Below are 16,290 nucleotides of genomic sequence, written 5' to 3'. Positions count from 1 at the left end.
TTGCAGCACATTCAAAACAGACCGCAAATCCTTGTTAGTGAGAACCCCAGGATTGAGGTGAGCAAACATCCATATTTATTATTACTAACCATACTTACATTGGTGTGCGCAAAAATATAAATCGAGGCAAAAGCAAGCCGGAACACGTATGTTAAACTTGAACAGTCAGTCCGCCAATACGGTCAGCATACGTAAATCCGGGTTGCAACGGATGCCAATCGTCCATCGTGAACTCCACGGTGGCGCATTTGAAGAGACGCTCTTGAATCTCCAGGTAAAACAAAGGAGACGCAGTCCCCGAAAGAAAACCCCCACGGCAATTGGTAGGACGACGTTTCAGAAGACTCTGTCGAACTCTGACTGGATGGCCGCGGGGTTGCGCCCAGCGTTGGCGCCCTGCTGTGGCACCTGCCCGCGACGACGCGGCGGTGCCAGGTACTCGAACATGGAGGTGTTGTGCGCCGACAGCATGGACTTGAGGTCAGAGGGCATGGGGTCGGTCCAGAAAAAGTCGTGGTTGAGGGCGTCGTCGCTGTCCGTGCGGTGCGCCGGGTCGAGGCACAGCAGGCGGTCGATGAGGTCCAGGGCGTATGGGTCCTTCACGTAGGCCTTGAGCCGCTCCTTTACCTTACGCTTCTGGCCCTTGGGTAGCTCAAGCTTCTGGAAGAGTTCGTAGCGGTCGACGCCGGCCCACACCTGACGGAGGACAGATCGCAAGACCGTGGGGGTGGGGGCAGAGTTGAATTCGTTTCTCATGATAGTCGTCGCTTTTCATTCTTTCAGTTTCCAGATGTGGCAGAGTAACTCAGGGGTGAACATTTTGGCACACTAAGCGCAGATACAAATTTTATTTATTGAGTTATTTCAGCAGCCTTGGTGACTGGACTGAAGACCATCAGCTAATGATAGTTCAGGTCCCACAACTCAGGAGAGCGAGATAGGCAATTGTGGGAGTCTCCATACAACAAGTCATTGGTGATTGGTCCGAGACCACCAACTCCACTCGACATGATAATTCGCGGTTTAATCATGTGCAGGTGAAACATTACAGCCCCGATATCCGAACTGTGTCGGCTCAGTGACTGAGCCACTCAGAGCGTTTTGAATCTTCGCGCGTGTACACAAACGCGCAAACACGTGTGGCTGCATGGAACGCACCTCGGGATTGATGGACCCGCACAGCTGGCTGATGAGCGTGAGCTGGTGCTGCTCGGTGTTGCCCTGCATGATGGGGCTTCGAGTCCACATCTCCGCCATGATGCACCCGGCTCCCCACATGTCTATGGGGGGCCCATAGTCTCGCTCTCCTGCAACAAAGAAACGGGACGACGGCTTAAACTCGGTTCTTCACAGGTCGGATTTAGTTCATATCGTGCACCGTTTAAAAAAGACTAACGTCAACGCTTACCAGTCGGCGATGATCTGACAAGGATTTTCAAATGCATAGCTGAATAACACCAACACCTTTGCGACTCACCATATCAGTTATGCAGTTACTTTATGTACACGGGTTATGCACACTGCACATGTTAGAGGGATAGTAGATGTTTCTTAGATACAATAAAACCTCATCTATTCACACTTGTGCTGCGAGAGGGTTCCCCTTTGCAACTAGTCGAAAGATAACCCTTGCACATTTGTACGTTCTAAGAGTTGAAACATACATTTAAATGCATTCAGAGATACGCTTGAGAAGACTAACTCAAGCTTTAATGGGTTTTCACAAAAAAAAATTCCCCAAGATTGACCTGGCTGGGCAGTTTTAGCCCTTTATAATTTTTCTAGCTGACTCGCAAACAGCCGATGGCTGATGTGCATACAGACGAGGTTTTGAACGCATCATGTGCCTCTGTGCTGGAGGCTTTGCTGTGAGCGCAGCGTTACCCAGCAGCAGCTCCGGCGGGCGGTACCACAGCGTCACCACGCGGTTGGTGTAGCGGTTGCTCTGGCCGTTCTTGGCGATGCTGAAGGCTCGCGCCAGCCCAAAGTCGGCCAGTTTGAGTACACCATCGCGTGTAATCAGGATGTTCGCAGCTTTCATGTCTCTGTGCAGGATCTGCACGCAAATATGCCAGGACCTTTTTCCTTACGCCATTCTATAGTCGTATATAGCGGGCAGGCCCGTCCTACAGACGAGGTGATGCGACACTCACCTGACCCCCTCGTCTGACATGCGCCACTCATCTAACACCAGCCACTCACCACGCATCATCACTTGATCCTCATCAACTCAGCCGACTCACCACAATATTGGTAAGACTTCTGAGATTCAACAGCTCCCACTCCACCCCGCACACCCTTCCTCTCCAGTTGCACGCCAACACATTGTGCTATTTGAATTGGAGCTCGGATCATGAGATTAGCCAAATTAAAGGATTATTTCATGAGGATCTCATGCGCATTTAACACACCTTATATATACACTTTCAAATGACGCATCATCCATTTCAAATTGGTAGGGGGGTGGAGGAGTTATTCGCACAAAGATGCATATAGATTGCGTACCGCTGCAAGATCTGCCTAACCAGAGGCAATTGCATTTACCTGGGTGCTCACCTAATACTAACCACTCTGAAGTGTAATACGGTTAACCATATCTCGAATACTAACACCTCCTGCATTACAAATTGGTCACACGCTTGACACTCGCCATTATTCCATGAAAGAAAATTGAATTTGTGCAATTTACTTTCACAATAAGCCTACGTAAACAAAGTAGTTTTATGCTCATCAACATTTGCACTTAAAAACACTTTCGCTCATGTAACTATGGCCATTGATTAACCTGCGCCACGGTGTGGTACTTTGTAAGCAATTCAGTGGCCAACGGCCCTAAAATTAAAGGATTCTAATACAAGTTGAGTGCACCTTTTTCACAATGGGTCCCTTGAGCCGTTAGTCCGAAACTGGCTCAGCAGTACACCAACCAGGGTTATACCATGGTAGCTTGAACAATAATAAAACATTATGAAATAGGTACCACAGTATATTTGGCAGAATATTGCCTTGGAATAAAATGCGACACGAGACATCTATGGAATACGAGAAAAGACAATGCGTCTCTAAAGCACACAGTATATGCAAAGCCTTCCACCCACGGTGGTCAAGAGTAGCATTTGTCATCCCCAGTGGTAGCGAACGACCCTCTGGGCTCATCGGCTAAGGGGGTGGGGGGGGTGGTGGGGGCAGGTTGCAAATATGATCGTCCATTTACATACCTTGTTCCTGTGGATGTAGTACAAGCCATTAAGCAATTGCTGCATGACTTTCTTGATTTCCGACAGTGTAAATTTCACATTGGCATTGCTCAAGAGCCCGGCGAGGTCATGCTCGCAGAAATCAAAGACCAAGTAGATGCTTCCCTTGTAGCGGTTGTATTGTGTCGCTGCGTGGAAGAAAATAAACAATTGATTTAGACGCAATATGGGAAGTTCAAACACCATGTAAGAAAAAAAGTGCATTTGCTGATAAATTCAATTAAAATCCCGAGTGCGGTTTTAAAAATAGACTGTGGCAGAAAAATAAAGACAACAGACCTGTTTCTTGCTCACCTTTAGTGCGGCAAATCTCAATGAGGTTAACAACATTTTCATGCTTGAGAAGCTGGAGAATTTTGATCTCCCTTAACGCTGTAATGGGGAACTGAGAGAGGGGACAAGATCGGTGGCTTTAAAAAAAAACAATGGTAACCATGCCCCCTACACCTCCACAATCAGACACATTCGTCAAAAAGATATTTAATTGGACAAACAACGATGTCCACACTTGACAAAAAACACGCAAGTGTAAAGATGGGATTAGTGCCGAAACTTTGAGTTGAAGTGTGCATCAATTGTGCTTCCACATTCACTAGTTTATAGAAATGAAATGGTTTGGCTTCATTATATCCTGTGCACAACCTTTTGCTTCTGGAGGTCCGAATATAACTTTCAATACGACTGTCGGACAATATCACGTGAACACCCACCTTAGGCATTATCGAATACTAACGAAACAAATGTACAAGACACATTCAGCACAGCAACCCGTCTGTGAAAACGCAGCTCATCAATATTCCTCCAGGACACATAAATATAAACTCCCTAATTTGTTTTTTAAACAACGGTTTTATTTTAAAGTGCACTAAAAAGTAAATAACTCGATTGGACAACGGGAAGTGAACGACATCTTGATAACAAGAGACATGTGATGCCTGCTTCTTGGGCGACCGCGCCGTTTTTGACCTACCCGAATAAATATTTAGTTAATAAGCCGTACATACAAAATGTTAATTGCTTTAATAGAGCCAATTTTGATACAGGCATGCATCGTCACCGGATCTGAGTCCGTGTGAAAACTTTGGAATTGATTGGACAACAGGAAGTAAGATTACATTTTGATTACAAGATTTGACCACGACAAACATAGGAGTCAAGTAAAGCCGTTGAAAAACACTTGAGTTCACCAAAGTTAGTGAGCACGGCGGGTGTTGCAAAGGCGGAACCGATTCCTCTCTGGTGAACGATTAAGTGCGCGGCCGACCGCTCAAATGCCGTTGTTGGAAGATCGTCTGGCTCATTGGCCGTAGGTTCCACACCGCCCACCTAACACGGACTATACATGAACAACGCAACGCTGGGGCGTGCAAATGGCCTCTTTTCTCGCTCACCCCTTCCTTCTCGTTCTCCATGAGCACTTTCTTCAGAGCCACCTTCTTGCCCGTCACTCTGTGTCGAGCTTTGAACACCTCCCTGCAGAGTGGCACACACACACAGCGCAACAATCACGCACGAGGTCGTTGACATTTCCCGCGCCCTGTATCAGCACGTCCAGTGCATTTGCCATGCAATCTATATAGGTTGACGTTACCATTTACACAGGCAAGCCCCCCCCCCCCACGAAATGTGTTTGCAGGATGGGGGGATATTAGAATATTTAAACTGGCGGAATCCGATGTGCTCTAAAGCTCTTTTTCACAAATATCCAGTAGAAGCGGGTAAGAACGTTTCAACAGATACAAAACAAAAATGAAAGGAGTGTGAGGTACAAGAAACGTAAACAAATCACTCAACACATACAAATAATACTAAACCACCCTCATCCTATCAGGCAAAGCCCAGAGATATGGTAACTTTCTTTCATAAGCGACCTGGCCACAAATGATAGCCCAACAACAAATTTGGCCTATCATTTGGACATGTATAGCAAATTAGTCTAATAGCAACGCACGTTTCTAAATGGAGGAAATCACTGGGAGGACCCGGAGAAAAGAAAAATCCACGCGATCACGGGGAAAACATTCAAACTCCAAATATAGAGGGAGGCGTCAGGGTCAGGACCGAACCCTCCTGCATACTAGGCGATAGTACACAACGCCATACTCTTACAAATTATGTTACGGCATCTTTAACGTCCATTGTGCAGCAGCAGACGGTGCGTATTTTAATTGCGAACGCATATTTAGCAACACATGGGGGGGAATGCTCAAGAGACGATCGGACGGTGTGGTTAGGCACAGCCCTGATCAAAACCAAAACACGAGGACGTCGACGAGGGAGATGCAGCGATTTAAACCCGGCTCGTGTTCGGGAGGCTAGAGGAGGGGGGGGCATGATTTCTGGCAATCAAAAAACGATATCGGTAAGGGGAGGAAAAAAAACCCAATTCAACGTTCAAAGAGCCGCAATTTGCTCGCGAATACGAGACCGCTCGTCGATAAACGTCGCGAAGCGGTCCTTAACGAGGCCGTAATGCCGCAGACCTCCCCAATCACCGACCCCTTGAGCTTGGCCACACACGGAGATCGTGGGATCGCGATTTCGCGTGCGAGATGGCGACGCCTCGTAAAGGACCTTTTGTCCTGACCCATGCAGCGGATGCACAATGGCCGATGATACCGGCCACGTGGTGGTGGTGGGAGGTTGTTACTGTAATGTACCGGGGCAGCTTGCCGGCAATATAATCGATGGTGGATTATATGGGGGGCGTTAGCACTTCGCGATTCGTCGTGTTTGTTGAAGCTAAATTTACTGTATCAAGCGAGTAAATTTAGCTGTGACGGTCCCACCTGATGATGGAGACTTGTGTTGCCTCTGAAACGTCGTGATTTATTATTTTATTTCTTTTATTTTTATTATTTAATTTTACTTATGTGACTTTACCGAAAAAACCTACGAGTATGAATCCTTGCAGTCGCGAAAGCTTCAAATCTATAAGTGTTTGTTAAACTAAGACATTATCCCACGGCCGATGTTTTTGTCAATCCACCGCTCGATGAGAGCCTTAGCACGCCACGTGGGCTGGAGGTTTTTATTTAAGCTATACTTCACTAGCCTGGTTGGTGCGGATAACATTAATCACGTATTTGTACTTTTGTTTAAATAGCGTCGTTCATGCAAAAGTGCATCTCAACAACGCTGCACAAGACAATATCAATCAAATATGAAAACAATGCCTATCGCAAGAGACATCACGATTTTACATTACATTTAATTGTTAAACCAGCACATGGTTAAGTTATCGTCATGTGTTCACTCGCGTGGCTGTATATGTTTTACAACACAACCCCGGGAGTGAATACGTGTAGTTCACGTACAGTACATTCATTAAGCTACACTGCACTGTTCCTAACTGCCCAGCCATTTTGTCAACGCACCAGGGGCACGCCGCCTTCAACCACGCCGATCACTGCTGGCCCTCATCGTGCTCGCGTTAAACCGTAGCCGTCACCACAGTCACAATACACCACGGGGGAAACAAACAAAAAAACCTCCGAAGTTCGTGACGAAAATTCGCCGCGTTCACAGTCACACACGATGCAATGGCCGCCTCCCCTACCACCCACCACCCAGCTTACCCAAACGTCCCCTGGCCAATCTTCGCCAGCTTCTCATACTTGGACACCTCGTCGCAGTAAGGGAAATCCAGGTTCTCGTAGCGCGCCATTCTCCCACCACGCCGCGTGTGCGAAGAGTTGTTTTGTTGTTGTTCTTCTCTAAGCCTCGATAACCAAACAACGGAGGGAGGAGAACGCGCGCAGCCCGACTCGGCTTCTCTCCCCCTTCTTCCCCGGCCACGAGAAGTGACGTCACCACGCACAGAACGTTATACGTCACCACGCACGGAAATTCGACGTCACCACGCACGGAACGTCATACGTCACTAGCCCCTCCCCTTTTTCCTTCGCGCGCAGTCGTTGCGTGGGTGACGCCATCCCCACTCAGATTGGTCAATGCCGTTTTGACGTCAGTCCGCAAAAGCGAGGTCATGACGTCATACGTAACGAGTAGGCGTGGGGGAGGTGAGCTTGCGCGATGACGTCACGACGCACAGGTCTGCACACCACGTGGTTAATTCACCGCGCCCAAGGCCAGATTGATGCAGCTGGCTTCCAGCGATGCACCTGGAGCTGAGCTGGAGCAGAGAGTCGAGAGCACGGACGATTTGGGGGGGGGGGGGGGGGTACAATTTTAAGTTAAAGGAACGACCTATTTCGAAAGAACCAAGAATATGAACGTCCTATTGTGAAGCGCCATCTGCAAACAAATGTTTACTCCGTTCTATCTCCAAAAGCAAATATTTAGTCCAGTCTATATCGGCTTTCCACGCCAAAGTTATGCAACAACGTTCCTTTAAGAAAGCAAACTCCCTACCGGTTTCCACCTTTTATCTTTCCAGACCTGATTTGCAGCATCTCTCAACATTAACCAAGCGTGCGTATTGATGTACGGTAATTAAGTGTGCATCTAACGCGATGACGTCAGGGCATACGCGTTGAAGTCTTCCAGCTTACGCCGTGACGTCATTTTTCTACAGACATCCTCGTTTCTCGGACGGCGGAGACCACGTGCCGTGCGTGATGACGCAGCCACTCGCGCGTGTGCCGACGCCACTTGCGCGATGACGTCGGACTACTTGCGTGATGACGTCGAATCACTCCGCGCCCGCAGAATTGCGCGAGATTCTCTGACGTAAGGGGCGGAACTATACCGTGCGTGATGACGTCAAGACGCACCTACGCGATGACGCAGCCCCCCCGTACGCGTTGACGAAGCACCGCCACGTGATGCCACCAGGGCCAATCAGGTGGGCGCTGCGCACGGGAGGGAGAGCACTGGTTCAGCCCCGTTGTTCGGGAGTCCGAGGCGGCGTAAGTGGCGCCGCGTTTCCCTTCGGCGCGTGGCCTTTTTTTTCGCGTCGCTCGCGCCGTTGCTTGCGCGCGTTTGTTGCGGTTGTTGGGGCGCGGGGAGGCTGCCGCGCGCGGGGTGAGAGGGGTCGAGGCCGACGTCGGTTTGGCGGGGGCCACAGCGCGCCCGCCATTTTAATCGGCACGGCTCAGCGCAAAGGCGGGTTTTGTCCGTCCCGTTTTCGCGCCGATGTTGATGTGTAACCCTTGTCGTCGTTGGATGACTGGGTGGTTTAATTGTTAGTCGAGGTGGTAGATGGGAGCGCATGATGCCGCGAAGCCGACGCTCGCTGCTATTGGGCGCAGGCCCGCATCTAGGCCAAAGCCTTGCTGTTTGCCTGGTTTTACTGCCGGTTAAGGTACGCCCCAGCCCCGGCTGAGCCGAGAAGGGTGTCCTCGTTCTGACTCCCGTTATCCGGCCCGAGATGTAAACTTAGCGCCCTCTCCACATTTATAATAAAAGAAATTGGTGCTGAGCACAAGCATTCACGCATGCACAGCGTACATCAGTATTTCCTAGCTTGTAATATTTTCATGTATCGGTGTACGTGCTTTGAACATGTGTTATGCCTATATTGCACATTTTAAGTGAGGCCTTCATCCAGCAGTGGATTTATCGTGGCTGATATTTTACTTTATATGTGCACGTACAGTATTTTGTTTGTTGTGCATATGCATTGACGTAATGTTCTGTTTTTGTAGTATTTATGACTCGTGTGTAGGCATTGGGAGCGCCTTTCACTGTTACGATTGCAATTGTAACACATATTCAACATTTAAGACATTGCATCTCGGGTCTTGCTTGAACTCTTTTATGAAAACCGCTATCTTTATAATTGAAAAAAACTGAAGCGCATCCATATTCAAATCAAGTGTCTCTAAAATAAACTTTAAAAAAATAGGCTCTTGTAAATAAAGTGCATGTAAGCGTGCCAGTCTTCCTCGACCAATACTGCTCGTCTCCGAGCATGAATAGCCTATAGGTACTTGTCGTAAACATGGCAAGCGAGGAAACGGCAAGTCTCGACAGAGACGTAACATTTCCGACACGCGCGGGAGTTGCCGTGCTTACACAAACGCTTCCAATGCACACAAACCCACGCGCTCACATGCTTACAAAAAACATCCACACGAACACATATAAACAAAACTGCGTTTTATGTTTTAGTTTGTCTTTTTCCTGCACCTTCGATTAGCACGGTTGGCTACGTACGGGGCGAAATAAGTTCAACATTCATACACATACGTACAAACATGCACATATACACACATACATGCACCTTAATATTGTATAATCACAAACACTAACAAAAACAAAGGTATACACGTGCATATAAACACAAACATTAACTTATACACGTCTAAGCTGATGTACACAAACCAATGGGCACAATACAGATAGTGTACGTACTTAGATGTTTACATACAATCACACATTTTGAAACACAGGACAGACACAAAAACGTGTTCCTAATCACATAAATAAGCACACAACAAAACAGCCGCCAGTCGTCACTAAGTGGCGGGACGGCACCACAGCACTTGTGCCAGTCTAGGTGCCCTTTGAGGCCACGTGAAAAGTCGAAGGCTTGCTAGCAGGTAACGGGACATACCCAGCCACGTCTTTTGCCTCCAAAAACAGCAGAAAACCCACAGCAATCAAATGGAATGTTCGCATAAGTATGCACGCATATATACTTTCAATATAATCACATTCTGACAGATATAACAAACGTTTGGATACGCATGCATACGCGCACATCCAAACACGCATCGCCTGTATGCTTAAACTATTGTAGCGAGAGCTGTTACCGAGCACCTATAAAGGCAAAGATCCCACCGGTATAGCTTACATATTTTGTTTTGGCAAGTGTTGTCACATACTTGGAACACACACAGACATACACTGACGCCCGCTCACACGCGCCAGACAGTCTCCAAAGTAGGTTTCCTGATCGTTGGTGTGTTCGCTTGTGGTTGGTGGCAGTGCACGTGTTGGTGGTCCGGTGGAGTTTTGTGTTCGCCTGCTGTGGCAGGGTTTGTTATGGGGTGCAGCAGCGGTTGTGTTTGTAAGCGCGCACGTGTTAAAAACGTACTACACGAGGAGAGAGACTCGCAGGGCAGAATTGCCGTGCCGTCGTGTTGTTTTGCGCGATCCAGTGTTTACTGCCACAAAAGGCGTTATTGCTTTATTGCTATCTTGTTGTCGAGAGGGACAACAGAAGTGATGCATATAGATTGCATTTGCACAATTGACGAGATCGGTCATTTACAGAGGGGACTTGGAAAGCATGCTTAACGCGATGGTTATAGCCTTCCACAGTGGTGAATTATGTTTAAGCTATTTAAGTTGCACGAGTGCTTTTCCACGTATCGTATATTATAAGAAATCACATTCGTCTCTGGGTCTGTTTTTATTATTATTCACGTTCATATTGTGAAGTAAATAGGTTCCTTGTTGAATGGCTTGCTACCTTAGCAACATGATTTCAACATTGCTACACGCAGCTTGTGTAATAATAACAATAGTGCAGTGATGTCACTGAGGAATGCTGCCGCTTTGCAATGGATTAGTACACTGGACCTGCAATCCAGAGGTCGCCGGTTCGATCTAACGGCGCGGTAGTGATGTATGCTTCTTAATTATGCATATTTCTTAAATCTCCGGCCCCACCTCTGTCCATCCAGGAATATCATTGGGTATATCAGTCGACAGACAGGTCGAGTGTGGAGGGGTAAAGTGTTGGTATCCACCACCACCTTAAATATGAGTAGGCCAAAATACCCTCGAGAGGGGTCCACTAGAGCTCCCTCCAGTAGAGGTTCTTGATTCAGCAGTGGAAAAAGGGCTGCACCTTCACCACCTGTAACTCTAACCTGCGCACCTTGTGTTGTTTTTTCTTGTCCATCAGGGGGAGGTTGGTGATAATGTAATCCAAGCCGCGGAGTTACAAAAATAACAAGGATACCAAGTGTCGATCTCTACAAGGCGTGAGTGAACCTTTCAGCTGGCTCTTCATCTGAACGGCACGGGCGCCAGAGAGAGGCTGACTGACACTCAGGAGAGCATGTCTGCGATACCAGCCGCGCCGCAGGGCGCTCAGCCTGCCACCGCAGCGGCCACCGCCGCCAGCCAGAGTGTCAACCCGTCTCCCCCCGAGACATCCAGCCCTGTCAAGCCAGGCCGGCTCACCAATCAGCTGCAGTACCTGCAGAAGGTGGTCATGAAGGCCTTGTGGAAGCATCAGTTTGCCTGGCCCTTCCATCATCCCGTCGATGCTGCCAAGCTCAACCTGCCGGTAAGCAACTGAGTATTACTCTGTTCACCGAGTGTCTCTGTTTTGATGAGCAAATGTCCGAAATGTAAAATAACAAGCAACAAGCCGCACAATCATGGTTGTAATAGAAAAGAGTTGACACATTTCATGAATTGAGCAAGGTTATAAAAGCTTAGGAAAATAGATGAAGGGAATTCCAAAGGCGAGCAGTGCAAGGCATTAAGCAGAAAGATAATTGTTTTGACCCGCAGTGTGGTGGCTGAACACACTACACAACTGTTATTCTGGTAGAAAGTCCTCAACATGGGGTGCGGAATGGGAGAGTGAAGCTCACGGAAATAGTAATGATAGCGATCGAGGATTAAATAAGTCAACGAACTGGAGTGAGCGAGTGACCAGAGTGCTGGATCATCAATCACCCTGTGACTGCCTTATGTTGCATTCTATCAAGCACCGTGAGATAGGGACTGGATACACCACTCCAGATATATCGCAGGGCAGCCAGGAATGAGTATTTGACTATGTATGTATGTTGAATTTCTTTCGCACCGTACGTAACCAACCGTGCTAATCGGAGGTGCGACAAGTTAGCATTGTATATAGTACAATAGCACACATCTTACCGTTACATATCTATCCTGACCAATTAGGTAAGGAATGGAGTGGGGTACTGCACACTGGTACATAGTGTTGTGTGTTTATCGTAAAACATGCTCCAGCCTTGCTATCATGTGTGTTTATCTGCTACAGTAATAGACAACATTTATCAAAATAAATATCAAAGTACTGGTTTGGCAGATGTACATGAGATCCATCACTAACATTGCATTATGTATATGTGCACCTCTTTTGTAATCTACTCCTGTAAGTCGTGGGGGTTGTTTGACCACGTACTACTCCCTTGGTCAATGCGGATGGATTGAAGGAAGCATAGAATTACAGCGCAACAGAGGGTTTTGTTCCACTGTTCTCTGCTGCCAATAACATTGCCTTATAATAGAGTATACACAATTATTAATACAATAGACTGATATTCCAGGCAAGTGTCCTTTTAGAAGAGAGGGCACAGATTGACTGAATTAAAGTTGAATATCAAACTTTACATTGGTGCCCTAAAAACGTACAATTTGAGTTGGGCTAACAGTTTATCCGATAGACAATGTGATTTCCCGAGTGAGAGGTGTGGCTTTGCCCAGCTCTGTCATTTTGCAATGATCAGGGGAATAGGTTGTCGCCCTGTTCTAAATCAAAATTGATTGCACACAATAGCAAGCTTCCATTGTGATCGTTTGTGCCCCTCTGTAAATGGGACACTGGACAGGTTGCTTAGCTTCCTTGACGCACTCCACATCGTGCAGCACGAAAGGGGGTGTCGCTTAGCTTCACCTCTCCCAGCCCCATAATATTTGCATTCACCAACTTAGAATATTTCGCCAAGCTTGTCGTGCGGATGTGCCAAGTGCGCTTTGCCAAATTTTTACCCCCTCGGCGTAGGAATGTTCCCTCACTTTGTGTGGAGAATTGTTACTCGTTTGCTGCCAAAATCGAAGTGTTACAAAACCTGGCATGTTCAACTCTTAACAACATTTCCCTGGGTGCAGCCGGCGTGAAATAATGACAGGCTTTCCTCAGAACATTGGCCAGTGCTCTTTGGACCCGGTGAAAGTTACACTCTCGACAGCAACAGCAACAGCATCACTTTCCGATTATTCTTTTTAAACAATTTGAGGGTGTCACGCTCTGCTTCATAAAGCGGACGACATACTTAATGTATATTTACTTACAATTTGACAAAGCGACTCGGATGTGTCATATAATGCAGCCCGGTTATATAATTTGAACGCTGCTTCACGGCAAGCTATGTCTCGTGCGCATTGACGAGCGCCCCGTCGTGAGCTGTATATTTGAGGGAGGCAACAGGTGCACGTACACACCTACGCCCGTTTTGCAGCGGCTCGGAGAGTCGGGTGTTTTATAGCCACTCTGTAAAATAGTGTAACCGGTGCAGAGAAAAACAACTTGGGGATGTGGCCAGCCTCGTTTGCTCTGCCAGTGACCTTGTCCTGTGCGCAGACAACACCGCCTCCATTGCCGACGCTTTTCCCAGGGTCGTTAGAGTACGCAGGCAGCTTACACGACCTCCTGTTACCTAATTCTCCATTATCTGCCAGTGATTGTGTGCAAACAGCCATGTCTGGTTCTAACCCCCGCCCGCCTGCCCCCCTCCTAGGCTGCAATGTTCTCCGCGTGATCTGATGTTGCGTTAAAAGTTCGAGGCGTGATTACATGTGTCACTTCCCTCGGCTCGTGTGCCCCTGTCCGATGGGTATTGAGAGATACTGTAGCTCCTAAATAATTTACACGCTAACCTCTGTCTAATGGGCTTGGATTAGCTGTGCTCTCGGTACACTTGAAATGTTCAGTGTACCACTGTAAGGTGATAAGAATGCGTATATTGAGATAATGTTTATCAAACCAGAAGCGCTAGTATCATGAAAATATTGAATGTTATGTAATGTATACAAAAACATGTATCGGCTATTAGCATAATAAATATAATTTGTTCATGACATGAGCTTTGTTGTAGGCCTTAATCTAGCAGTGGAATGGTCATAGTTGATTGTGATTATTTAATCCATGTAAAATGGTGCAGCAGTTGCAGATTGGTTAGCGCACTGCCATGAACCCAGTTCGTTGGTTAATGATATTTGATGTTTGTACCCCTCACTAGTTTTGTTTGTTCTCCTCCCACACCTCCGATTCGCACGATTGGCTACATACGGTACAACTTCAACATACATACAATGAGCACTGACCAGCATAGTAAAATATAGTCACAGAACCCTCGTGACGGAAAAGCACGTGGAGGCATTGATCCAGCAGCGGAATTGACAAAGGGCCTTACATTATTGTTTTGTTTTATAGAATTGAAAAATACTATTTTGCACTTAAACTTCTGTTTACTGCACATATTGGATACGATTAGTTGAGCTAAACTGAGTTGCGAGCTTTCATGTCACAGAAGAAGTGTTGTTGTTCCTTGTTTAACAAGCAACTGTCTTCTGTTTTTAAAGGATTACTACAACATTATCAAGAACCCGATGGACATGGGAACCATCAAGAAGAGACTGGAGTCAAACTTTTACTTCACAGCTGTGGAGTGCATCCAGGACTTCAGCACCATGTTCACAAACTGCTACATCTACAATCGGGTCAGTGGGGCATGGTGCAGCTTCACGCCTTTCATTGACTTACGGGCCGCTTGAAGTTGCTTTGCCAGGCTGTGATGTACACTCCTGTAATCCACTGCCTGGAAGGGATAGGTGGGTCACGGAGGGGGGTAAAACGCCCCAACATGGCTTGGCAGATCGTAGTACAGAAAGTGGGTTTGATCACCTGTGTTAGCATCTGCGTTTTGCCATTCCTATGATTGGGCCTTCCCTGTGTTCTAGTTTACTCAATGTACAAATTCTACCATGTAGATATTCCCAAATTGTTCTGCTGTAAAAGAACTCAGTGATTTTTTTTCTCCATTTTGCACCAAGCTGTGTCCGGCGCGATGGTTGACGTAGTTCCCCCACGTGCCGGGAGATTTCAGTGTTTGGATGCTCGTTAAAATGGAATTGGCCAAATATATCAATGCAGGACCCTCCTGAACGAACATGTCTGGAAATTGAGGCTTTTCTGGTGACATAATTGATGTTAAACATCCAAATTAAATACAAAATATCTCAGTTACATGTATTTCATTTATTCCAGGTTTAACGACACATTTATATATTTACGTGGTATAACCCCAAAACCTCTATGGATTATACTTTATTTGTTGGTCACTGAGATGTAAACATCATAGATGGTGAACATTTCCAGCAAAATCAAGTGGCCGATCTAGCAGTTTGAAGTTGCATCAGCTCAGTCCTTTCATGGGTTTAGAATTGGTCGATTGCATTCAGTCTGTAGTTTAGATTTCTGTGTTTAACCAGGTGGGAACGGAAGAGAGACAGGACTCTTCCATGATAGGAGTTTTATTCGCAAGAGTGACCTGTGTCTCCAGAATGACAAATTGCTGAAACAAAATAGAGCAAGGAAAATAAAAACAAAATCGAATGAGAAATACATAATTCTTCACGAATGATGTGTATCAACTTAAATTAAATTAAATGTTCTGGAACACAAGTTGAGTTCGTAAAACATTACTTTTAAAACACTCGCGGTAAGGTTCCATTAGAGAAAACATTACACACCATTTGCCAAACAAGTGAGGACATATGTATAAGATAAATTTGAGAGCTTGGGTGTCCTAGGAGGCTGTGTTATTACCTTGCGATCTTTGCAGTAAGTGGTTATGCATGACTGTGTGATGCCTTTCACACACGATAAGGCTTGGTATGCATTGGGCCTTCAAATGAGAGCGCGAGTCGTGCTTCCCGACAGCTCTTGGAAACGTTTTGCGTGGATCACTCGGTGATTTTTATCTTTTTTTTTTAGCAAACCCGCATTTTTGCTGCTCCAGACAGCTTCTCGCGGCCCTCTTGAAAATATTTTATCTTCGCGTGTTTGTCGACAGCAGTCGAGAGAACATTGGGGCGCGTGTGTGCTTGTGGCCGTGGGTGCGTGACATCACGCGCGGCACGATTATTTCTCCCGTCGGAGCTTGCCGCTGACTGGAATTAAATTTGGCATTTGTGTGTGTTGGGGTGAAATGCAGTTGTTGAGAAAAAATAATGGTGTGCCGCAAAAACACTTGAAATTTTTATTCGTGAAAATAACGTTCTGCTGAGAACATTGTTTTTGTGCCGTTTGCTGGCTGCGAGAAAGTTGTTTTGCTGAACTGCAGTGGACAAGTGC

General features: G+C 46.7%; 2 protein-coding genes across 8 annotated transcripts in view; one reads left to right on the top strand and one right to left on the bottom strand.

The window, feature by feature from the left end:
* Positions 1–52: 52 nt before the first annotated feature.
* On the bottom strand, positions 53–7,118 carry CDK9 (cyclin dependent kinase 9). Of its 2 annotated transcripts, none has more exons than XM_078616081.1 (7): positions 6,836–7,118; positions 4,649–4,730; positions 3,537–3,642; positions 3,219–3,385; positions 1,885–2,056; positions 1,159–1,307; positions 53–696 (listed from the first exon to the last, which is right to left on the bottom strand). In XM_078616081.1, exons 1-7 carry the CDS (start codon positions 6,922–6,924, stop codon positions 337–339), a joined length of 1,125 nt encoding a protein of 374 aa, XP_078472207.1. In that variant the 5' UTR covers positions 6,925–7,118; the 3' UTR covers positions 53–336. The 2 variants fall into 2 exon arrangements, with proteins under 2 accessions (XP_078472207.1, XP_078472208.1); XM_078616082.1 differs by having other exon boundaries at positions 3,552–3,642.
* A 913-nt stretch (positions 7,119–8,031) lies between these two features.
* LOC144734004 (uncharacterized) overlaps positions 8,032–16,290 on the top strand; it is a 45,121-nt gene continuing 36,862 nt past the window's right edge. For all 6 annotated transcript variants that reach the window (XM_078616034.1, XM_078616035.1, XM_078616038.1 and 3 more), the window contains exons 1-3: positions 8,032–8,128; positions 11,077–11,463; positions 14,517–14,654. In XM_078616034.1, the coding sequence (XP_078472160.1) occupies positions 11,233–11,463; positions 14,517–14,654 (369 nt within the window). In that variant the 5' untranslated portion in view covers positions 8,032–8,128; positions 11,077–11,232. The remainder of the gene's footprint in view (positions 8,129–11,076; positions 11,464–14,516; positions 14,655–16,290) is intronic.

The sequence above is a fragment of the Lampetra planeri genome, chromosome 49, assembly GCF_965212315.1.
Source record: "Lampetra planeri chromosome 49, kcLamPlan1.2.h2, whole genome shotgun sequence".
Taxonomy (NCBI): Eukaryota; Metazoa; Chordata; class Hyperoartia; order Petromyzontiformes; family Petromyzontidae; genus Lampetra; species Lampetra planeri.
This window is presented reverse-complemented; position numbering and strand designations above follow the sequence as displayed.